Below are 26,025 nucleotides of genomic sequence, written 5' to 3' on the forward strand. Positions count from 1 at the left end.
AGGGAATCCAACTCTACTGGGACATAAAGATATTTTAGTTCAAAGCCTGATAATATACAAAACAAAGTGAGTAACGTCCACAATATGTCAAAATTGCTAGATAAATCATAAGGATTTCCCTTATGTAAAAAAATTAGTTTTAAGTGTAAATATTTTCTGTATACAATAAATAAATAAAAGAACTGTACTGTCTCTCAAAAAAATGTACTGAGACAACTGTATTGTCTCAAAAAAGAACATCTGATGGTTAAAATTTCATTTTTTTCAGCATTCAATTTGCCTGCTCATAAAATGCTCTGTGATTGCATTTATTGCCTAGCGACTCTATTTACAACCCTTAAAAGTCTGCAATTAGCTGGTCGAATAGCACTGTAGACAGGTCCTTGCCAAGGTGGTACGGATTACTAAGATGCAATATTCCTTTTTAGAAAGAATAATAAGCCTTTATATAGCCATCAAAACCAGTTCAGACTGCAGAGTAAATAACATTAAAAAAATTAAGATGGAAAACAACAACTCTATTATAAACTCTCAAATCCCAGAAAGGAAAAACATATGAGCTACTAGGAGCCTTCCAAAGTTAAGCACTTAAACATTTGGCTGTAAAGGTTTTAAAATATATTTTGTGTTAGTAGGTAAACGTAAAATTAAATAAATTTTTTTGATACTACCTGCCTGTGGTATACATAATCCGTGGGTTTGAATGGAAAATTCTTACTCAAAAATACAAAACTGTCCCAACCAGTAAAACAGACTCATAACAAATTGGATAATAACAATTTACTCTTGTCTTCCTGAACTACTTTCAATTCTACTCTTCCTATTTCTCATAGGACAGATATTATCCTTTTTATGATACTACTGCAGGGACAGGTCCTGGCTACACATGAGAATTATGAAAATTCTTATTAAAAATGCAGATTCCTGGGTCCAATCCCCAGGGAGCCTGGTAAGCACGAGATGAAGCCCAGGATGTGTTTTTTTTGTTTGTTTGTTTGTTTGTTTTTTTGTGGTATGCGGGCCTCACTGTTGTGGCCTCTCCCGTTGTGGAGCACCGGCTCCGGACGCTCAGGCTCAGCGGCCATGGCTCACGGGCCCAGCCGCTCCGCGGCATGTGGGATCTTCCCGGACCAGGGCACGAACCCGTGTCCCCTGCATCAGCAGGCGGATTCTCAACCACTGCGCCACCAGGGAAGCCCCCAGGATGTGTTTTTAAAAGCCTGCCCACCTCCGCGCTGTGAAATCGATCATTCTGACGCAGATGGTCTGTGTCCCCCTGTCTGGATGCAGCCTGCAATCACAGGCTGTTGAAAACATTTAAATCATGTGTTTATTTGTTTTGTTTTTCCACTTTTCTGCCTGGTTGCCCTGTCTTACAAGTTTTCCCACTTGGCTTTTGATTATCTAGAAGAATGTAGTGTTATCTTTCTAAACTTGGACATATTTCCATTATATCCCCGTCTCCTGAGCCTAAAAAAAGATTATTACTGAAACTGAAAGAAGCTCCACTCTCCGAGGGCTTATTTATCCTAACGAACTCATATAATTCTAGACAGTTTCTCTGTGGAGACAAAACAGTATTCCCCTCCATCTACTAATGATTCATTCTGGGTTAGAATTTTCTCAAGATATATTTTTTTAAAGTGTAACTAGATTATATTCACCACCTTTCTCACAAGCCTCAGTAAAAAGAATGACTGCTTTCTACAGAAGGTTAGTAGTACGTGATATTGCATAAATCAAAGTGAATTCAAGACCAAGCTTAAGCCACTTCCTGTGAAAAGCTTCCTGATCCTGCCCCTCTTCTCCCCTATGTCCTACCCACTCCTGAATGTGACACCTCCCTCTGGAACTCTTGGGAGATTCACTCAGTGCCTCTGATGGCAGTTGTCCGATCTGTCTTACAGCCTGATTTCATGCCTACCCCCCAACTACCAAAGCTTGACTTTCTCAAAGATACAGACAGTGCTTTACAGTGCATAGCACATGAATCAGAAAAGCAGTGGCTGCGTAGCCTCCTTTTCTCTTTACATTCATACATACCCAGGGTGCATAAAGCCCTCTCACATCCACCTTAAGCTTTTTCTTCTTTCTTCACAAACCCACAGAGATTCTGTGACTTTCCATGGCTCTTTTCTCTTCTATCTCAGCTACTTCCAAATTGTCTGTTCAAAAACTATTGCAATATAGCAATTTCTATCAATTGACTTCAATAAGGGTATCTACTGTCAACCACCAGAACTCAAGGCTGTCCTCTTTCTAAGCATTTTCTGTGGGTTAGTGCTTTGATCCAGAGCTTGTGAGCTGCCCTAGAGAGAGAGAGAGAGACCCACGTACCTCATCCTGCAGGAGAGTCTTACTGTACTCCAGGTGGTGCCTCTCCAAGATGAACGATCCACGAAGCCTTGCTAATGGAGATGTGGATCTAGGAGGAAAAGGATAATTTTAGCTATTTAAACATTACACATAAGGTTACATGATACAGAATCTTTATAATCTGAGGATTTTTTTTTCATTTCTTCCCTCTCCCCTAATGCCTGTGAAACAGTTGGAAGTAACATATTGGAAAAGAATTTTTAGATTTAGAACAGGAGAATATGCTCTTTAAAAAAAAATCCTTTAAAAAAAAACAACCCTAATTTGTTAAATGCATAAAATGATTGACTTGTTTAAACTATGAAGTTTGGTTCACTCCCTGCATCTAAAATTGTTAACTTCCCTGGAGCTTATGGAGGTGACTATGACTTATAGAACATGTAGCAAACTTGTTAAAGCCCATAGTTTATTTGCACAGAAAGTGTATATTAAGAATTTCCAGGAACCAAAATGAAAATGATGATAAAGTAACACTTCTTTTCTCCTCTAAGACAGTGACATAAATTTAAATTTCCCATTTGTTAGTGGTGAGGTCACAGCTTTATGTAAAGTGGGGTCTTTGGTACCCTGTCTTTCTACAATTCTTCCTGTTCAAGGAAGGGGAAGTAACATTGAAAATAAAAAGGTGTGCACAGGGAACTCTGTTCAATATCTATAATAACCTAAATGGGAAAAAAAACTTGAAAAAGAAACAGATACATGTATATGTATAACTGAATCACTTTGCTGTACACCTGAAACTAACACAACATTGTAAATCACCTATACTCCAATATAAAATAAAAATCGTTTTAAAAAAAGAAAAAGCTGAAAAGAAAAGATGGAGAGAAGCTGAGGTGAAAGGTCTAATAGATAATATGAAGACTTTGTTATAGAAATATGGAATAAATAATTTTAAGGAAGGGATAAACTGGAAATATGGGTGGCAGTCTTAATAGAGTTTCATTTAGTTTCAGAAAGAACAGAACTTTAGGGAGGAGAGGAGTCATTAACAGGTCACTAACAGGTCTGGTAAACCAAGTATTCTAGTTAGGGAACAATCAGACTACGTCCGATCCATATTATAATTGATCATAATTTTAATACATATTCAAATACCTACGCTGTGTCAGCACTGGAGATTTAAACAAATTAAAACTCAATTTCAGTTAGAAATGAGTGGTATCTTAGTTCCTTCAGGTTTAAAAACATTACTCAAGAAAGGTTACTGGGGAGCTAGATATTCAACCAGTCTCAAAGTAACACCTCACGAATTACGTATTAATACAAAGGAGAAAATGTACCTTTGCATAAAGAGATCTTCTGAATGTTACTTGTAAATAGTTTAACTTAACCTTGTAGTTAATGGAACAAATTGATATCATGAGCCTCCTGATGCAATGCACTGAGAAGGACGCAACATCACCTACAAAGAATTCCCACCAAAAATGTTTACCCTGAATCTAGTAATCAGAAAACAACTGGACAAATCCAAATTGAGGGAAATTATGGAAAACAAGTGGTCTAGACTCTTCAAAAATGTCAACATCCTGAAAGATCCCAAAAAGTTAAGCAACAATTCTAGATTAAAGGAGATTCAAGATATTTGACGACTAAATGCAATGTGTAAGCCTTGACTGGACCCAAAACAGAGAAGAAAAGATAGTTATAAAGGACATTATTGGGGAAATTGGAATAAACATTCTATATTAGATAACAGTATTGTACCAATGTTAAATTTCTTGAGAGCAATCATTATATTGTGTTTATATAAACAAATGTCCTCCATGTTCTCAGGAAATATGTGCTGAAATATTTTCGGGTGAAATGTCATGCATGAGGCCTGCAACTATCTCACAAATGGTTTAGTAAAAAAAAAAGAAAGAAAAATTATTTTAGACATACACACATCTGTTAACCCAGCTGAGTAACATCCCAACTTCCTGAAGGAATCTGAAGATGCGGGGTGGGTGTGGGCGACTATTGTCAGTATATTCTGGGAAATTTTGCAGTGGTAAAGATGACTGAAGACTGGATACAAGTAAATTTTATCCTAAAATTTAAGAAGTAGAAAATGGTATAATCTGTAGATGACAGAACAGGGAGACTGGCGTTAATCTATGAAACAGTTTACACTGCTTCAGAGTTTGTAAGCACTTACAGAATAACTACTGGGAAATTCCAGAGAAGGTTTAGAAGGAGAAAATGATGCTGAATTGATGTTATAAACACTTTTGTGATATGGTTTGTGAGAGAGGAAGGCCAGAAACTGTGTTGTCTTGATTTCAGCAAGACAGCTGAGAAGAAGCTTCAAGATGTGCTCTGTATGAGTTGGAATATTGAGAGTGGACAAATACTGAACAGCACTGCCCAGTGAGTACTGCTTAATTAACTGTCTTCCCCAGGGATAGGTTTCTAGCCCCAAGTCTCAGAACTCTGCCCTGGTTTTGTCCTGATGCACAGTTTTATCAATGACTTGAATGAATATTGATGGAAATCATGACTATCTGATTTTCAGATGATAAAAAAGCTGGAAAAAATAACTAATCCATTGGCTGACAGACCGCTTCAAAAGGCAATTTCAATTAAGAGTGGAATAAAGAATCAGATTAACACAGCAAAGGAAACCATAAGTGAAATGAAAAGACAACCTACGGAATGGGAGAAAATATTTGCAAACAATGTGACCGCCAAGTGATTAATTTCCAAAATATACAAACAGCTCAATATAAAAAAACAAACTAATGACCCAATCAAAAAATGGGCAGAAGACCTAAATAGACATCTCTCCAAAGAAGACATACAGATGGCCAACAGGCACATAAAAAGATGCTCAACATTGCTAATTATTAGAGAAATGCAAATCAAAACTACAATGAGGTATCACCTCACACCAGTCAGAATGGCCATCATTAAAAAAATCTACAGGGCTTCCCTGGTGGCGCAGTGGTTGAGAATCTGCCTGCTAATGCAGGGGACACGGGTTCGTAGCCCTGGTCCGGGAAGATCCCACATGCCACGGAGCAACTAGGCCCGTGTGCCACAACTACTGAGCCTGCGTGTCTGGAGCCTGTGCTCCGCAACAAGAGAGGCCACGATGGTGAGAGGCCCGCGCACCGCAATGAAGAGTGGCCCCTGCTCGCCACAACTAGAGAAAGCCCTCGCACAGAAACGAAGACCCAACACAGCCAAAAGTAAATAAATTAAAAAAAAAAAAAAATCTACAAATAATAAATGCTGGAGAGGGTATGGAGAAAAGTGAACCCTCCTGCAGTGTTGGTGGGAATGTAAGTTGGTGCAGTCACTATGGAAAACAGTATGGAGGTTTCTTATAAAACTAGAGTTACTATGTGATTCAGCAATACCACTCCTGGGCATATATCAGGAAAAGATGAAAACTCTAATTCAGAAAGATACATGTACCCCAATGTTCATAGCAGCACTATTTACAATAGCCAGGACAAGGAAGCTAACTAAATGTCCATCAACAGATGAATGGATACAGAAGATGTGGTATATATATATGGTATATATACCATACAGAAAATGTGGGAGATATATATGTATATGTGTGTGTGTGTGTGTGGTGGAATATTACTCAGCCATATAAAAGAATGAAATAATGCTATTTGCAGCTGGATGGACCCAGAGATTATCATATTAAGTGAAGTAAGTCAAAGACAAATATTATATGATATCACTTATATGTGGAATCTCAAAAAATCATACAAATGAACTTATTTACAAAACAAAAATAGACTCACAGACATAGAAAACAAACTTAGGTTACCAAAGGGGAAAGAGGGAGGGAGGGATAAATTAGGAGTTTGGGATTAACACACCCACACCACCATATATAAAAGAGATAAACATCAAGGACCTACCTACCATATAGCACAGGGAACTATATTGAATATCTTATAATAACCTTTAATGGAAAAGAATCTGAAAAAGATAGATTATATATACACATATATATGTATATATATAAAACTGAATCACTTTGCTGTACACCAGAAACTAACAGAACGCTGTAAATCAACTAAACTTCAATTTAAAAAAAAGAACCAAATTAAGAAGATGAAATTTAATTAGGATTAAATATAAAGTATTTCAGATCATGTTTGGATTATTATGTCAAACCCCAAGACCCACATTTAAGGAATGACATAAAAACACTGGAGTGGGTTCACAGAAGAATAACAGATAAAATTATATGTATAGAAAATATTATATGAGAAATGATTAAAACAAAAGTTCAACCAGGTATATTCAACCAGGAAAAGAGGAGGGGAAAATAATAATTCTCTTTAATATACGAAGGAATAGCCTGTGGATGAGAAATTATACATATTCTAACAGCTACATTGATTTGAACTAGGACTAACAGAAGTTAAAAGGAGACCAATTTCAATTTGATATCATGAAGAACATTCAGCCATTAGAATCATCCAAAAATATAAGAGTCCCTTGTGAGCCATTATAAAAAATAATGGAGGGCTTCCCTGGTGGCGCAGTGGTTGAGAGTCCGCCTGCCGATGCAGGGGACACGGGTTCGTGCCCCGGTCCGGGAAGATCCCACATGCCGCGGAGCGGCTGGGCCTGTGAGCCATGGCCGCTGAACCTGCGCCTCCGGAGCCTGTGCTCCGCAACGGGAGAGGCCACGGCGGTGAGAGGCCCGCGTACCACAAAAAAAATAATAATAATAATGGAATGTAGACTAGAGAACTCGGGAAGAAATACAGCAGGGAAGAGGCCTGTGTTGAATGTGGGGCAGGGGAGGATGAGATAAATGCTAAAATTCCTCAGATTTTTTGCTGATAACCACATCTCTTCAGACACAAAACGGAGGTGAGTAAAGGAGACTGAAAGATGAGAGAATTGAAAAACTAACCAAGAAAAGGGGGATGAAAGGAACACAGAAATCTATGAACCTATAAAAGAATGAAGCAGAAAACAAAATGTCCAGAAAAGTGAACAAAGAGAACAAAAGAACTCAAGGGAATAATAAAAATTCGAAAATGGCAAGGTTTCTAGGGCGTTGCCAGAGGGCATAGTCTAAAGCTGGGAGATAAGGATGAAAACCAGAACCCAGGGGGTTAGACATTTTGGAGACAAGAAATCAGACCAAGGGCACAAGGTCAAGCCAGGAAGCTGTGTCCCAACAGCTTCAGCTTACACTGCACAGTAGCCTGATGGGTACCACCAATATGAGAAAAATAATTCCGTCTTATTCAATCTTCTCTTAACTGTATTTACCAGCGTAATGTCTCCAGATCTTTGTGGACTCCTGAGCAATTCCCCCAGCACAGTAAAGGCACATAAGGAGATTCATCAAGAATCATTATGGAGGACAGGGTGCAAAAAGACACTTGATCACAGCAGCTTAGCGGAGCTGGCAAAACCATTACACCTGTGCTAAGGTGCCTGCAGTCAGGAACCCCTCACATAGGTCCCAGTCCTTCCATCACCACTTTTTTTTTTTTTGCGGTACGCGGACCTCTCACTGTTGTGGCCTCTCCCTTTGCGGAGCACAGGCTCCGGACGCGCAGGCTCAGCGGCCACGGCTCACGGGCCCAGCTGCTCCGCAGCACGTGGGATCTTCCCGGAGCGGGGCACGAACCCGTGTCCCCTGCCTCGGCAGGCGGACTCTCAACCACAGCGCCACCAGGGAACAGGCCAAAGCAGAAGTCTGGGATGTGGTCTCATCCTTTCTGCAATCCAGGAGATGATATGCCACATCCAATATGGCTACTTCATTTAATCTAAGGCAAGTTAGATTTGACTGCTTTGAGGCGCATAATAGTACCTCCCACATGGGAGGGCTGTGAGGATTAAAAGAGGCCATGGGTATCAAGTTCTCAGCCTGATCTCTAGCACACAAGAAGCGCTCAGTGTGGTACGTATATACAATGGAATACTACTCAGCCATTAAAAAGAATGAAATAATGCCATCTGCAGCAGCAGGGGTGGACCTAGAGATTGTCATACTGAGTGAAGTAAGTCAGACGGAGAAAGAGAATATCGTATGATATCGCTTATACGCGGAATCAAAAAAGAAATGATACAAATGAACTTATTTACAAAACAGAAACAGACTCACAGACTTACAGAATGAACTTATGTTTACCAGTGGGGAAGGGTGTGGGGAAGGGATAGTTAGGGAGTTTGGGATTGACATGTACACACTGCTATATTTTAAATGGATAACTGGGACTTCCCTGGTGGTCCACTGGTTACAATTCCACACTTCCACTACAGCGGGACACAGGTAAGAATCAATACATGTATATGTATAACTAAACCACTTTGCTGTACACCTGAAACTATCACAACATTATTAATCAACTATACTCCAATATAAAATACATTTTTAAAAAAATAAAGGGCTGAAACTCTCAAGACAAAGACATTGCTTACCCGGAACCCAGAATGGAGATTACCTTTTCAAGGCAAAGCCTGATTGGTAGAGTTGCTGAAGGTGAAAAGTCACTGCTCACAAGGTGCATTTCATGCGCTGAGTAAATTTCTTCAGCATCTACTATGTTTCACATATACAATTTCATGTGATTCTCACAGCTGTCTTTAAGAGGTCAATATTAAACCCATTTTACAGTTAAGAGACAGAATCTCAAATAGATTAAACGATTTGCCCAAGATCCCTCAACCAGGAAGTATCTGGATCCCATAAAACCAGACTCCAAAGCTCATTCTCTCTAAATTGTCTCACTCCCTCTGGTACCTCTGGAGAGGGGTAGGTCACGTGTCACAGATGAAGATACAGTGTGGCCAAGGCAGATAGAGCTTCTTCTTTTTTGTTTTGGTTTTTTTTGCAGTACGCGGGCCTCTCACCACTGTGGCCTCTCCCGTTGCGGAGTGGAGGCTCCGGATGCGCAGGCTCAGCAGCCATGGCTCACGGGCCCAGCCGCTCTGCAGCATGTGGGATCCTCCCGGACCGGGGCACGAACCTGTGTCCCCTGCATCGCCAGGAGGACACTCAACCACTGCGCCACCAGGGAAGCCCATGAGCTTCTTAAATGTCACTATCAAGGAGTTAGGCTGCCTGTGGCATTGCTGATGAATTTTGAAAAGTGCCAATGACACAACAACAGTAATAATAATAATACCTAATTATTAACTGCCAAGAGCCAACCATGAGCTGAGTGCCTTATATGCATAGTCTCATTTAATCTTTACAACGACCTTAAGTGTTAGGTACCGTTACTATAATTCTTATTTTCCCGATGAGGAACTCGAAGCTTAGAAAGTTTAAATAACTTGTGAACCCAATAAATCCAAATCTGTCTGAGCTGAGGGCCTGTACCCTTATAATTGCACTTCCTTTCTTGGGCAAGAGAGGGAGATGGCGATGATGTTAAGATGCAAGGTCAGCTGAAGGTCAGTTGGTGGAAGTATAAGGACCAGGGATGTGAGAGTAGTCAGCCCAGGAAGAAATGTTCTCTAGCTTGAGCTGGTGGGGTGCTACCCAGGTGTGTACAAGTGTAAGCCAAAGATCAATGCTCTTTAATGTATGAATTCAATACTTTGATGAAACAGAGTTGAAAATAGGAGTGAAGGCGTTTACAAATAAGGCAGGGGCACCAGAACACGTTGATGTAGCCGCATGTGTTCACTTACTTCATCTGATACAAATTATTGGTGCCTCTGTGGTCAATGTCATGGCAGAAGGCAGCAGCAAGCATGGCAAAGGCTTCAAGATCCGTGTAGTATTTCTTCAGTCTTCCTGTCTAAAAAAAATAGACATATATATTTACTTGGATTAAAGCACCTCCACAGCATGTGCAGTGAGGTGGCCTGCAATAGACAAGGGCGTCTGCTGTGTTTTTAGAGCAAGCTGGCTTTATTTCTTGAGGACTGTAGCTCATTCTGGGCAGTTACAAACCCAGCAGGTAACTGAATTTTCCTTTATGGATATAAGGACATGAGTGTCAGAGTGATAATTCAGCCAAACGCCCAGGGATACCCACGTACCCTGGCATCATCTCCAGGGGGGTTGGCGGTTTATGGGACTGTATCCATGAATTCCAAAATTACTGATCTAAAGTGATGGACTGTATCCATTTCTCACCACACGCAGGAGGGAGATGCACAGGTTTATGGTGATTCACGGGCTCTGTACCTACCATCAGCAAAGCGAACATTGTCTGCCCCACATTGAACTCATGTCGCCAGTTGTGGTAAGTGACGGCACGGTACCCCTTCCTCACCGTGTACATCCATCTGGTGAGAACCTGCCACCAAAGAAGACAACACCACTCAGACTTTGGAGTCGAATTCTAAAGGTAAGAAGGTCTGTGACAACCTTATCTGAAAAGATAGGTTGGCCTTGTTTACAGAGTTTAAGTGGACAAACTGACGAAGTTAATGATAATTTAAAATCCACACTGCAGGGAATCTTTTGAACCACAGGAAATTTTAGTGGAGTACAGCCACAGAATCACAGCATTTTAAATTAAATACCATCTGACCTCTACAGGTACTTTGAATTTCTCCACCACATTTATTTCAAAAAACAGCCGAAGTCCACACTTAATCAGTTCGTGCTCTGTGATAGGGAAGTCACTGAAGTGGAATTCATACAGGTCTACAGCCTGTGGGTCTGGTAGGTCCTCTTTATGTTGAAACAAGGACCAAGTGTTCCAGGTTACATTCATTTTTTTCCTTTTAGTCTCACATACCCGACATTGGACATAAAACAAAATTACAATAAAAGGATGCCACATGCAATTCACTGAGCCTCTACCTGCCCAATACTGGGTTATGCCTTATTATCCTCACAACAAACCTACACAATGATCCTCAGTTTCCAGATGGCGAAACTGAGGCTCAGCTATACTAAGAAGCTTTCTAAGTGATGGCATTCAATTCTGAATCAGACCCCAGTGGCTATTTTCTTTCTTTGATGCAAGATAAAATGTTTACTTGCAGCAGCCTAACCCATTTTCAATACTCAACTTCTTTTTTCCATTCCAGAAATATTCAGTAAACAGTACACAATGGCTTAATTCAATTCTATCGTATTATCTTTACCTGTTCAGTGATGCTTTTCTACTCATCTGTGGGCTCCATAAGGATGGGGTCTGGTCTGTTTTATTTGCTGTGGTATCTCAGAACCTGTAGGGCCTGTCCCATGGAGGTGCTTGGTAAATGTTTGTTGAGTGAATGAATGAATGCCCCGCAGTGTACTGGTACGCTTGCAGACATCTCATTTAACCCATGCCCCTGTCAGGATTTAGGACTAGGTGAAAAAACAGTGAATTAGTCCCATGAATATTGACATGGCTTGGGAGATTAAAATATGGATCTTGGGGCTTCCTTGGTGGCGCAGTGGTTGAGAGTCTGCCTGCCGATGCAGGGGACACAGGTTTGTGCCCCAGTCCGGGAAGATCCCACATGCCGTGGAGTGGCTGGGCCCATGAGCCATGGCCGCTGAGCCTGCGCGTCCGGAGCCTGTGCTCCACAACGGGAGAGGCCACAAGAGTGAGAGGCCCGTGCACCGCAAAACAAACAAACAAACAAACAAAAATGGATCTTGGCCTTAAGGAACTTAACTTACTAAAATGGTTATAAAACACAGACCAGTGAAAGGTGAGAGCTTAGAACATTCCCAGAGCACAGAGTCAGTGCCAGGGCTGGGAGAAATTGCAGGCAGGCAGGCTGGGGGAACTGAAGGAGGAGAGACTCTGGAGGGCTGTGTATTCAGCTGATCTGGTAGAAGGCAGGTCAGAGACAGTCCCACGGGAGGAGAGAAGCAGGCAAGGGCTGTGTGGGTCCAGCAGATGGACATGCAGGAGCAATTCAGTTCAGTGGGTATTTACTGAGCCCATTATAAATCCTTAATACTGTGCTAAGATCACGTATCTCAGTAAGTTCAAGGTTTCCCAGAGGATGACTCATGCTCTATTTGTACAAATGTCAACACCAAATGGTATATGGCTCTTTTAAGTACAATTATGGTTTCTGTTCCCCTAACCCCTGAGTCTGGGCTGGCCCCTCAAACCCTTGCCCTTCTCTTCAGGGAACTTCCTGGTCCTCCTGTGCCCCCTTCTCATTCAAGGCCACTCTCAGACTGTCACTTTAGACAGAGATCTCTCTCCTACAAAGCTATGGCTTGGAGCCAGGAGACTAGTATTCAGTTCTGGGTTGGTATTCGCTATTGGGTTGGCCAAAAGGTTCGTTCGGGTTTTTCCGTAACATGCTACCCGATATGTCAATGCTCTCATCTGTGAAACGGGAATGACAAGAGTAACATTTTTGTCTTTGTTGTTTTAATGAAAAAGCAGGGCCAATTTTATTTGCATGTGTCAAAGAAAATTAGAGGGGATTCAACTCATGGCCCCTAGTAACACTTCACAAAACTCCTTTCTCATAGGACTTCCTGTGTCTTCTGCCAAAGCCTTCTCATCACTTTCTCTCTCTCTCCAGACTCTCCCAGATTCCTTGCCCAAAGGGGCTCTTTTTCTGCATTCACTTTTATTCATTCAACAAACATTTATTGCTTCCTATCTGTGTTGTAGGCATTATGGATAAAGCAATGAAGAAAGCAGACATTGTCACTGCCCCTGAAACACACATTCTCATGGGGAGAGAGAAAAAATAAGCACATCTTTAAAAAAATCAGACTAAGAATTACGGGGTACGGTGTGGGGTGCCCAATGCCCAGAACCTCCCTGCTGGAGGTCGCCTCAGCCCTGCTGTTCCCAGAGTATTATGTAAAGATCAAACGTGAAAATGCTTTTTAATGTGTTATCGGGTCAGTCACACTAAAGCGTAAATGTGCATTTCAGCAGGAAACAAAGTAAGAAGTTCTCAGAATTATGACTCCCAGCCCCCATTTACAGTTACAGGTGAACTGATAAAACAATACTACAATATGGCAATCACAGGTTTTGAAAAACAGCGGTCATACAGCAGTGACATAGAGAGGTTGATAGAAATAAAGGCTTTTTTTTTTTTTTTTTTTTGCGGTACGCAGGCCTTTCACTGCTGTGGCCCCTCCCACCACGGAGCACAGGCTCCGGACGCGCAGGCTCAGCGGCCATGGCTCACGGGCCCAGCCGCTCCGCAGCATGTGGGATCTTCCCGGACCGGGGCATGAACCCGCGTCCCTTGCACCGGCAGGCGGACTCTCAACCACTGCGCCACCAGGGAAGCCCCGAAATAAAGGCTTTTGATTCATCTGATAAGTAGGAACTCTGGCCCCAAAGGCTTGTCTTCCCCTCTCTGAAGGAACCCACAGCTGACATGGAATGAGAAGGCGGAGCTGCTGCCACCCCACGTGCCATAACATGGCGCCACCCACCTGCTGCATCCCTGCTGGCTCACTGTCTCTGCTCCGGGAAGAAGGCCCTGGGTATCTGATCAGGTCCCTCTGCAGGTCCCAGTGTGCCAGGCTGCCATGGTCTCGTCCCACTGCCCTGCCGGGCCTCACGGGCTGCTCCCCTCTTCCGCTCACTGGGGCTCCGGCCATACGCAACCGGCTTCGGTCTCCTGTGTCCCCCCAATGCACTGGTCTGCACTGTCCTGCTTCCCCTACCCATCTCTAGGCATCTCCAAGCCCCCGCTGTCAATCTCTGCCCAGCCAAGTCCTGCTTTCCCTGCAGGCCTCCATGCCATGGCCTCATCTCGCATTCTATCATCTTCTGTGAGTAGAATCAGGCCCTTAGCCTCCCCAGGGCCCTTGGTGCTCACGCCCTGTGAACCCATTCATTCAAGGCAGTGTCACTGCTTGTATTTTTTGTCTCCCTAATAAACAGGCGGCTTCTTGAACCAGGTAAAAACCAGACTACACTATCTTTTGCCCTCGAGGCTTAACAGTTCCTTGTGTCATAGGACATCTCAGTAATTACTGAATGAATGAAAAAAAAAAAAACTGAATGAAGGAGGAGTGAATGAGGTACTTCTCTGGGACGCCCTCTCCTCATCTCCCATGGTCTGGTAAACATGAGCTACAGGGCATCCGTGAGTGAACTGAAGTGTCCTGGGAAGCAGAGGGGAAGATGGGAGGACGACTTTCCCTACTTCCTTTGCCCGAGTCACTGCACTGCTACCTCAGTGCTTCCCAGCCCAGCAACATGCACCTGCTGTTATACCTATAAAAGAGGACTACACCTTCCCTGAACTGAGAGTTAAAATGCATCCCTGCAGAAAATCATGGTTAAGTGGAGATGCATAAATATTTACGTAGCTTGGAAATTATGCCAATAGTTTTGGAGAACCCCTCTGAAATGTGTTTGTTTCTTGAGTTAAGTTTTATGCGGCAATGATTTGGGATGATCTTAGAGCACATTTTACGTTCAAAATAGGCCGTTTTATTGGAAAGCTACTGGTTCTTTGCCCATTTTATTGCTTCTTCATCATAAGACCCTTCCTCCTCTAAATAGATAACTAGAAAATTTCCAACATGTCATGGATGTCAATTAAAGCTTTGTTTTACAAGAAGATAAGTTTTGTTGGGGGTAAATGAGGAGAAAGAGTCATCTTCTGGGCCAAGTGTGAGAGGAAAGTGCTCAGAGGTAAAGCCAAAGAGACTGAGAGAAGGTGCAAGAGCCTCAAGTGACATGAAAATGTAAAGGTGGGAGCAGATCCCTCAAAAAGGGGTCACAGGCCGCTGGCTCTGTGGTGGTACAGCCAAGGGCCAGGATGGGAGAACAGAGCCCATAGAAATGGGAATGCGGAAGGTGAGATATTCAGTACATCTTAGTTCAGAAAGAAGAACACATGTCATGGATTGGAAAGGGGCAGTGGAAAACAGGATAAGGTAATTAGGGAGGGAAATAAGTGTGGTGATATTTCAATTTCGAGCAGATTGTATTCAAGCCTCTGAAATTCAAGGTCTAGGGGCCTTGGTAATCCCAGGTTCTTAACTGGGATCCCAGAAGGGCCACGCTCTAGAAATAAGGGCTCTACCCTAGTAGCAAGAGCAAAACTGAAATAGATCACTCCTAACAAAATCTAAAACCAATTTCTTCACCTGCCAGAAGAAAATCTAACCTTTTGAACAGAAAGATAAGATCACCCAGAGCCCCTACAAGTCTTAATCCACAGTGTCTGGTTTTCAATTTAAAAACTATGAAGTATGCTTTAAAATGATCAAGTGACTAAAACCCAAGAGTAAAAATAGACAGTAGAACCAGACATATAGGTGATTCAGGTATCTAGATGGAGAATTAAAAATCACTATGGTGAATAAATTTAAGAAGATAGAGAGATAAAGTAGATTAAATGATGGAAAGTTTTAGCACAGAGTTGGAATCTTTAAAAAAAGAATTAAATATACATTCTAGAACTGAAAAAGATAATCTCTGAAATTAAAAACTTACTGGATGGGTTTAACAGTTGATTTTAGAACATATGTTTGGGTGGGTTTAAACAGTAGACACAACAAAATACAGCCTTAATGACTGGAAGAGAAGTTATTTCAACTAGATATAATAGGGGTGACCCAATGGCAACAATAGGAAAGAACTGAATTCCTCCAGGACCCAGAAGAGAAGCTAGCAATGGCAGATGATAATGGTGCCTTGAAGGGTCTATCTACATTCTATTGTAATTCTGCCATGTCTTCCAGGGTGGCCATGCTGTAATCCAGAGCTATTAAAATAAACCAGGCCATGCTACCCCTAGAGTCTGTGCCTGCATTCCCTTATGCAGTAATCTAGTTTAACTATGATTCTAAATTACCTTTGTGGATTGTACTGTAGGGGCCAAAGAGAAAGAAAAGCAAGGACCCAGAAGATCACTCTGTAGAAGAAATCTCTTTCCTTTTTAGCTTTGAAAGGTGCCAGAGAAGAGGAAACTCAACACTAACTTGAAAAATGAGAACAAGTGTCCTACTATATTTTATTTAAAAGGCATTAAGGATAGAAGTAAAACACTTACCAAAATTGTGACAAGTTGTTTTTCTTCACAGTCTTCAATTACGTCTATATTTAACTTCTCTTTAAATTTCTAAAATGTAAAAGCAAAGGAGGTGTGAAATTGCTATAAAGTTGATTTCTAGCTGATTCCTTTACTCTTAAAAGCAGTTAAAATAAACTATGTTGTAATGAATTCCATGAAAGATGCATTCTGGATACAAAGAAGATCTATAGCACTTGATTATGTAGAATTTTCTCTAAAAAATAATTAATCTCTCTTTTCCCCCCAAAATGTAACAGTAGCTGTCTCAAAAAAAGAGAGAGAGGGAGAGGGTGAGGGAGATGTCGGTTGTTTGCATGTAGGTGAGAAAAATGAATGGCTTACATCTGTTTTTCTTTAGTTTATAGCAATTTCCCTTTATTCTCCCCAGACATTTTCATCTTCAACATCTCAAACTCTCAAATCAAATTTCTTTTAAGTCTCAAACCACCCGGCAAAACCAAAACCAACCAACCAAGCCAACAAACAAAAACACCCCAGGAAAACTACATCCACACATACTCTGAAAGCTTTTGAAATAAAGGAATAGAGACAGTGGGTGTGTTATATTTTCCCTTCATTTGGTGGTGATTAGAACACTGTTAGCGAATATCTACTTGCTCTCCAATCATCTATGATGCTGATCTTGGTCATGTTTGTACCTTGAAAATTTTAGTGAATTTGACGTGAGGAAAGAATTGAAAAGAGCTTGCACGGCTGGGCTTGCTCTCTTGTACTTGTCATCACCATGAGAAGAACATCTATCAGGTAGCTGTTGATCAAGGAGGATAGATGCAGAAAGCAAACCAAACACACAGCTTGGAGCCCAGCCCAACCAAGATTAGTTGAAGTTTGGTCAACCCACAAACTCATAAGTGAGAAATAAATGCTTATTGTCATATACCACTGAGAGGTTATGGTTGTTATACAGCATTACACGGCAACAGCTGACATTTCGCTCCCTAGAAATATTTTTTTCCTTGCTAACACTCTTGAATCTAGACCTCATTACTGCAGCTCCTACAGAGCTGTTTTTAACAAAGTGCTCTTCCAACCAAGCAGCCTGGAAATTCAGTAAGGCTCTGTGTACTGTGGATCACTCAAGTTCCCCCCAACCCCTCCTTCTTTGTTTCTCCCCTCCTTAGCCCAGGACTAAACCTAGTCTCATTTGTCAGACCTCTGGGTAATTAGGCAAATTCCAGAAGCCATGATTAGATAGCATCTAATGTTACAGGACTGAATTCCTCACTTACCAAAATGGACTTGATTTCATCAGGAGTAGCTTTGGTGTGGTTCATGAGCATTTCCTGGGCTATGTCCTTTCTGTTTACTAGTTTATTCATTTTCTCATAGGTGTCAGTATTTAAAAGAGACCATCCGAGAAGTTGTGTGAGAGTCTGAAATAGATAAAATGTGATTCGATTCTCTAAACCTAAAGAAAAAGTGATTTGGAGGCAACAGTTTGCATGCTTTCCTATCAATCTCCCTTCCACCATCAACAACCCAGTTCCTTGTTTTAATCTAAGAAAAAAAAAGTACAATAATCAGCACCAGACAATAAAATTGGCTAAGCCCTTGCTTTTCCAAGTGCTCCATGCACCGTGAATACTTTATTAGAGGAGAGGAATTACAAAAATCCAGTAGATAAAGCATGACCTGAAAATCAGAGAGGGCTGGAGGTGGCAGCAGGGTGAGAGGTGATAGAAGGGGAATAGGGAGACAGGAGAGAGACCTTTCCCCAATTCCCCAGTACTGAAAAGAATTTTGATTAAGCCCAAAGTTCACACTTTGGTAGAAAACGGTACAGTTTACGGAAGTCAGGAAACAGAAGTGACACAATAACAATGTATTGACTGCAACCATGTGTGACTCACGTCTTAATTGCCCTTCAGAAACATCGTTCCAGAATAACAGATAATTATGCATCTTCTATTATTTCATGCATTTCATCTACCTCCATTATCTTATAATTGCACTCACCTCAGTGATGTGTTCATCACACTCATCAAAAGGCTTTCCATCCTTCCTGTTGTAAAATGTAGCTACGCCCACAATATCTTCTTTCTTGTTGACAAGAGGTAGGGACCAGATGTTTTTAATGACCCAACCAGTCTCATTTACAGGTCCTTTCTACAAACAATAAAGACACTGAGGTTATTTTTTTAACTTTTTTTTTTTTTGAAATAACTATAGGTACACAGGAGGTTGCAAAAGAAATGTACAGAGAAGTCCCATGGACCCTTTACCCAGTTTTCTCCATAACATCTTGTGTCACTATGGTACACTAACAAAACCAGGGAATACATATTGGTACGATCCATGGAGCTTATTCAGATTTCACCAGATTTATATGTATTTGTGCACATGCGGGGGTAGGCAGGAGTGTCTCTATGCAAATTCATCACATAGGTAGATATGTGCAACCTCCCCTAGAACCGAGATAGAGAACTAATCAATCATCACGGGGCTCCCTTGCACTACCCCTTTATAGCCACTACAGCCCTCCCCACTTAGGTTATTTTCAGTTTAAAGAAAGAATAATTAGGGGGTGTTAGATGCACAATTCCTACGTTGTATCAGAACATGGCTAGAACTATACAGCTATAAAAGTGCTGTAGTACATTTAAGTGTCCTAGAACCAAGTGTCTGTATTGTGACAGCCCTACCCTCTTCTCTTTGACATCTCCCGCTCCAGCCCTAGGGATGGGAAGCATTTACCTGTGTTACCTCAGTGTTCCCCGTTTATTTCTTCTGTCCTCCCACACCTGTTTACCTAGATTCTTATATTAAATTATCTCTGTTGAAATACCTAGTGTGGTTTCTGCTTTCCTGACTGATCCATCAAGATCGTTTTTTGTTCTGTGGTGTGGTTCCACTTAGTAAACATCTGTCAAGCCCCATGATGTTTCAGGACCTGGGCTAGTTGCCGGGGGTGCAAAGGTGAATAAATCACAGTCCCTAACCTCAAGATAACAGTCTAGTAGGGCATGCAGACACAGAAGTTCAGGAGTGTTTCTCAAAATGTTGCCCAAAGATCAAGGGCAACAGACATTTTTCTTTTTAGCTTGTTTCATAATCTCTGGGCATGCATCTTAAATAGGCTCCCCAGGTAATTCTACAGTCCTCCGAAGTCTGAGAACCATGGTGTGGCACCTGCACAGCGTGCAACAAGGCCAAGGTAGCCAAGCAGCCATCATCCCAGGCTATTCCTTGTTCTGCCTGCCCTTGGCTTATTCAGCCACCCTCAGATGCTCTGGTTAAGTCTCACCTCTCCCTTGAAGCCTTCTCTAACTTTTTTCACCCATATGGAACTTTCCTTTTTCAGAATTCCATCAGCACTTCTAGACTTGACCATACAATTTAGCATTTAGATAATTTCCAGATGCTTTGGAACTGTTGATTGTTGTCTCTGAGGCTATTTTCTAATCTTACCAAAGAGCTGTTTCATAAACTGTTAAATTCTACATAAGTGACAGGACAGTGCTGAGCATATAAGGGATGCTCAGTAAACAGCTGCTTATTAGTTGAAGGGCTCACCTTTATACTTAGAATGAAAAGCAGAGAAACCAAACCTCAATTCATGCTTCCTAATGGTCAAAGCTTTGGGGGAAAGAAAAAGCAGTGCACAGTGGTTCTCAAAGTCTTCATTTTTGGAAAGTACTATGAAATATTTACATACTTATATACTCACAAGGATGAGAGACAACATCAATAACAGAAGAGATTACCTGTGTGCAAGGTAAGCACCTGTATTTATTTTTAAAAAGCTTCCAAAATAAGCTTTACTGACTGCCTCTGTTTTTTCAGTACATATTCAGTTGTTACCTGTTCATGTTCATGTCTCTCGCTATTAAGTTAGAGCTTGTTCACAGAAAAGTGATAGAAGGAACTTAAGATTTAAGAAAAATAGGACAAAAACTTAAGACAGAAAATTCCATGTACTTTTTCTGCTGTGAATTGGGGTCACTTTAATTCATGTTAAATGAAGAGCCCCTTACTCCACTTCAAGGAACACCCTGAAGACGTCTACCTCCTAATCCCTGGAATCTGTGAACAAGTTACTTTAAATGGGGAAGGCACATTAAACCAGCAGATGGAATTCAGGTTGTTAGTCAGCTGATCTTAAAATAGGGAAATTATCCTGGATTTCCCAGGTGTACCCAATGTAATTACAAGGATCCTTAAAAGTAGAAAAGAGAGTCAGCATCAAAAATCAGGGAAGGAGATATGACAGCAGAAGCAAAGTCAGGGCAATGTGACTGCTGGCTTTGAAGATGGAAGGGAGCCATGAGCCAAGGCAGCTCCAGAAGCTGGAAAACACAAGGAGACAGGTTCTCCCCCAGATCCTTTAGAAAGGAACACAGTCCTGCCAGCACCTCGAATTTAGCCCAGGGTGACGCATTTTAGGCTTCTGACTCCAGAACCGTAAGATAACTCAGTTGTGTCGCTTTAAGCCACTAAGAGGTAATTGTTACAGCAGCAACAGGAAGCTAATATGTACACCCTGCCCCCAAGAAACACAGTTTGAGAATCATTGCCTTTGCAGGTTTGTTCTGACCACAGTTCACTTTGAATCATTGGTTTTTTCATTAAACTTCTCAGGTGCAAGAAGGACTAGTGAGAATGGAGGTGGGCGCGAGTAGGTGGAGACAGAATGGGAAGGCCCAGCAGGGTGGAGATTTGGGGAGGATGGGCACCCGATCCTGAGTCTGCCCTTTGGAATGATCCACAGGGGCTACGCCTGTGAGGGAAAACAGAGAGGGAGGCTGAGAGCCCATCGAGATGCAGTCCTGGGCTTCCCTGGTGGCGCAGTGGTTAAGAATCCACCTGCCGATGCAGGGGACACGGGTTCAAACCCTGGTCCAGGAAGATTCCACATGCCGGGGAGCAACTAAGCCCGTGTGCCACAACTACTGAGCCCACATGCCACAACTACTGGAGCCTGCGCACCTAGAGCCTGTGCTCTGCAACAAGAGAAGCCACTGCAATGAGAAGCCCGCGCACCACAACTAAAGAAAGCCCACATGCAGCAACGAAGACCCAATTCAGCCAAAAATAAATAAATAAATTTATTTTTGAAAAAAGATGCAGTCCTGACCCCGGGGCTAAGGACAGAGGGAAGGATGGAGAGCTGGGTGGGAGTGTCTTAGACCACAGTGCAGTTCTGAAAGAGTTTGCAGGGCTGAAGGGGATTCCTAGGACCAACAGTGCTGGTCAGAGGAGTCTGGCATCTCCCAGGAACTGGCCTGTGTTAGTATCCAGGCCCACAGCAAGTGTAGCCTCTGCGCTGACAGTGGATTTCCCAGCCCAGCAGCCATTTGATGTCATCCTTCCTACAGGCAGAGACCCGAGAAGCATGTTTTCAGGGGCACTACACTGATGTTTCTTAGGGAGATGGGCAATTCCTATAGGGTGGAGGTTTAGCCCACGTGGGTGCCCAGCCTCCTTTGCGCCGTCAGAGCCCTTGCGTGGCTGCTCCCATGGGGGCCACACAAGGACCCGCCCCCCCCCCGCCGCCCAGAAAGCACAGGCCCCCAAACCTCTGAGCACAGCCTGATTCTTCTGGGCCAGCTCCCTGCCCTCCCTGTTCAGACTATGACTGCTTAAGTTTCAGACACCTCAGAGAGTCCTTGTCCCTTTTTCCTGCCTGTGTACTCTTTCCTGGCACCCAGTTGCCATAAACAGAGGGGCCAGGGCTGGGCAAAGTGTGGTCACAATTAGGCCTTTGGAGGCAAGGAGGAAGGGGCTGGAGCAAACGTCATGTGGTGTCCGCATGCTTCCACGGCGGTGAGCAGAGAGGAAACCTGCCCCGTAACTGAGCGAGTGAGCACAGGTTTCCCAGGCCTGGGGCCCCTGCTGCTGAGGGTGAGCCCTCACCCCACTCACCCCAGGCCAGCTTCGGCTTTGCCACGTGGGCAGAGGTGGGGCTCTGTGGGCGTGTCTGGGTGAGACCGCAAGACGGACGCTAGTGGCCCCCAACGGGAAGGCTATCTCCACTCCCGACTGGGGCAGGGCTCCAGCTGGATGTCTGCTAAAACAGGACATGGAACGGCAAGGGCCAGAAGGCGGAAAAGGAGAGGTTGCCGGGCCAAATGCCAGTTTATCCCAATGGTCCGGTGGGGAGGGGGGTGGAAGAGGGGACAGGTGGGGAGGGTCATCTCTGGATGTTGGAGGAGGAAAGATAAAACTAAGAGTCTGACAGCAGGAGGGGCTCCCAAGAACCCAACAAGAAGTTCCTTTTCCTGATAACAGCGGCAATAAACCACCGGGACAGGCCCAAGAAACCTCCAAAGGGCTGAATCCAGGTGGTAGGATGTATCCAGCTAATCATTCAGGCAGAGACCATTTACTGAGCACCTGTGAGGTGCCAGGGCTGTTTTAGGCACTGGGTGGTAGACAATGGAGAAGTGGCAGCCCCGCCGCCCAATGCTGGGGTGACAAACACCCTTTTCTCCTCCCCCTCCTTCCCCTCCCCCCTCTTCTCCTTTCCCTGAAGAACATGCTACTTGGTGGCCACCGGGCCAGCCAGGGTGAGTGGGACATAAGCCTTGCGTGTGCCTCCTGGTCACCCCGGAGCATAAGGCAGGCTCTGGGGATGGAGAGGGTCAGTGCCGCCCCCCTCCCCGCACTGATAGGGGAGGCCTGGCAGAGGGCAGTTACCTGAAATGTGAAGTATTCATCCGCTGGGGCGTTCAGCATGTTGCAGATCTGTTGCAAAGCAAGAGGAGCCATTAACCCACAAAACAGAACGAAAAAGAACGCGGGGGGCAAGGGTTTCCTCCCTAGGTCTCCTTAGCTTGCAGGCAAATTATTCACCCTAGACCTCAGTGAGGCCACATGTGCTAACAGCACGCTGGAGTTGAGGTGGGCTGGGACGTGGGCCCCCTTTACTGGAGTGCTTGCATCTGAGCAAACATCTCCTGGAGCAACAGAATACAAAGAAACTATAAGGGACTAAAACCAACTCCATGCATGCCCAGTTGAGGCAAATCATGAACAATAAGACACAAAAAGGTCACAAACCAACTGCCACTTCTGAGGTGCCAGGAGCAAAAGCAGGGGACTGCGTGTGATCCCTGCACACAGCACGGCCAAGGGGGTGGGCAGACCACTTAAACCGCCCCTCTGGCCCGACCCACCAATCCGCCCCCACCCTCGCCCCTCCCAGGAAGCAAACAAGGGCACCTGTGTCTTGTTTTTGCTCCCTCACGCTGCAGCACGGAGTGCCAATAAAGCCTCACCTGAATTTCTCCTCTGGCCTCTTACCAATTGCTATTGATTAAAGAGTCCAAGGACCTGGGTGGGTAACAAAGGTAGCTTCTCTTCTACTAATTAAGTCATTGGATGACATTTAGCCCCATCTCTGCTCCTTCCTACTCTCTCAACCTCTAAGGATTCTTCTTCCAAATTCAAAGCAACTAGTTGTTCAGATCAAGGAGAGGAGGAGTCTAAGCAAAAAGGCCTTTCTGCCTGGGCAGGTGTGGCAGCAATTCTGGGAAGGCTCTGTTTTCCTTTTTTTTTTTTTTTTTTTTTCTGATGTGGGATCCGGGTTGGAAGAAAGTGGCTAAGGGGCAGGAGGGAAAAGCCAGACAGCCTTTTAGGTACGCCAAAGTAAATATTCATTACGAGACATCGCTTTAAGCACTAAACTCAGAGACTATTGCTCACATCCATAAGGACAAGAAATCATTCCATTTTTGGTCATTTTGGATTATCTTTACATCAGGTCAAATCAACAAATGTGTCTTTTTTTTTTAAGTAACAAGCAGTGGATTTAATTTTGGGGGGGGGGATTTTTTTTTTTATTCAAACGGAAAGTCACAAAAATTATAATCATCCTCATCAGTTCACTCAGTCCTGCGTAGTTAATTTTTTTTTCATCTTGATCTTTTGTTAGAACTTTTATGAGTTCATCAGTTTTCCATTAGAGTTCTGAAAATGCTTATTCATTCAGTTCAGCTGTATAGTCAGTTACCAGAAACCTGTACTTGTCAGAGTCTTTTCCATGAATTCCTTGAAGATGAAACCCTTTTTAGTTTTTTTTTTTTTTTTTTGCGGTATGCGGGCCTCTCACTGCTGTGGCCTCTCCCGTTGCGGAGCACAGGCTCCGGACGCGCAGGCCCAGCGGCCATGGCTCACGGGCTTAGTTGCTCCGCGGCATGTGGGATCTTCCCGGACCAGGGCACGAACCCGTGTCTCCTGCATCGGCAGGCGGATTCTCAACCACTGCGCCACCAGGGAAGCCCGATGAAACCCTTTTATAGGAACATATTTGCAAAAGCATCAGAGTACACCCAGAACTGTCTGTAAATGACAGAAGACTTAAAAATGACCACGGTTAAAGATTTGATGAAAGTTCATAATAATGTAATTGACAAGGAAATTTAGTTATTTCTGAGATATACATTTTAAAGTAATAATGAATTATGACTTATAACATTATACCAAAACATATAAGATTCTTAGCAATTTCATGTAATGTCTGAAACATTTATATTAATGTCTTAATAAAAGACAATATCTTTCCACCAAAATTACATTAGACACTTTATTTTTATTTGTTTGCTTTTGTTTTCCAGCATCATGATTTAATTAAGGGGAGCATATTCATTGTAGAGAATATATTGATGGTTGTAAATGTGACTCCTCATTACAGCCTTAAAATTTTTGAAACACCAAAGCACAAAGATGTCAATTATATATCCAAACTACAGGTACAAAACAAATACATGCATTTTCTATGCTCCAAAACTGAGTACACACTGTACTGTCACAGGGAAGGGGTTTACCAATGAAGACCTGACAATAAAGTACTCAAAATTGATATACCAGGGCTTCCCTGGTGGCGCAGTGGTTGAGAATCCGCCTGCCGATGCAGGAGACACGGGTTCGTGCCCCGGTACGGGAAGATCCCACATGCCGCGGAGCAGCTAGGCCCGTGAGCCACGGCCGCTGAGCCTGCGCGTCCGGAGCCTGTGCTCCGCAATGGGAGAGGCCACAACGGTGAGAGGCCCGCATACCGAAAAAAAAAAAACAAAAAAAACTAAAAACAAAATTGATATACCAAAATAAAATATAAAATAGGAGTTTATAAAAACAAGTTTGACAATAGCAGAGAGGACCCTTTTCATTTCTGAGCAAAAATGCATTTCATTATATGTACTCTCTCCTAAAATGAATAAACTGGTCACTTGAGAATGCTCTGTTTATTTCTCCTATTATACTACAACATTCTCCGTGTCTTTGGAAAAAAAAATATTGCACAGGGCCTGTGGGATAAGCATGCATGTTGATGGAACAGCACAACTGCCCTGATTCTTACAACTCACTTCTAGATAAGGAGAAAGTGTTATTCATTAGTATGGCCCAGTCTTAGCCAATATTCAGTTTGGAAAGACACAGGGTTAAGATCAGAATGATCTGAAATTCCAAGTTCTAGAATTGATGATTTTATATGCCATTGTATTAGCCAGGCATCTTTTTTTTTTCTTTTTCTTTTAAAATTTTTATTGGAGTATAGTTCATCTACAAGGTTGTGTTAGTTTCTACTGTACAGCAAAGTGAATTGGCCACACATACCCATATATCCACTCTTCTTTACATTCCCCTCCCATACAGCTCATTATAGAGTATTGAGAAGAGCTCCCCGATAAATTAGATACTTTAAATCATAGCATTTTAAAGTTAGAAGGCACTTTAATAATTGTTTAAGCTTTTCTTTTCAAAGGTGAGGAAATAGAAGCCCAAAGA

At 42.8% G+C, this 26,025-nt stretch overlaps 1 protein-coding gene across 1 annotated transcript in view; it reads right to left on the reverse strand.

Moving 5' to 3' along the window:
• Positions 1 to 26,025, reverse strand: part of PDE6C (phosphodiesterase 6C) — a 62,281-nt gene that overhangs the window by 18,451 nt on the left and 17,805 nt on the right. The window contains 8 exon segments of the mRNA XM_067025034.1: positions 2,338 to 2,425; positions 9,994 to 10,103; positions 10,500 to 10,607; positions 10,845 to 10,985; positions 16,252 to 16,326; positions 17,529 to 17,672; positions 18,256 to 18,405; positions 22,936 to 22,983. Coding sequence (XP_066881135.1) covers positions 2,338 to 2,425; positions 9,994 to 10,103; positions 10,500 to 10,607; positions 10,845 to 10,985; positions 16,252 to 16,326; positions 17,529 to 17,672; positions 18,256 to 18,405; positions 22,936 to 22,983 — 864 coding nt within the window.

Source organism: Kogia breviceps, chromosome 2, assembly GCF_026419965.1.
Source record: "Kogia breviceps isolate mKogBre1 chromosome 2, mKogBre1 haplotype 1, whole genome shotgun sequence".
Lineage (NCBI taxonomy): Eukaryota > Metazoa > Chordata > Mammalia > Artiodactyla > Physeteridae > Kogia > Kogia breviceps.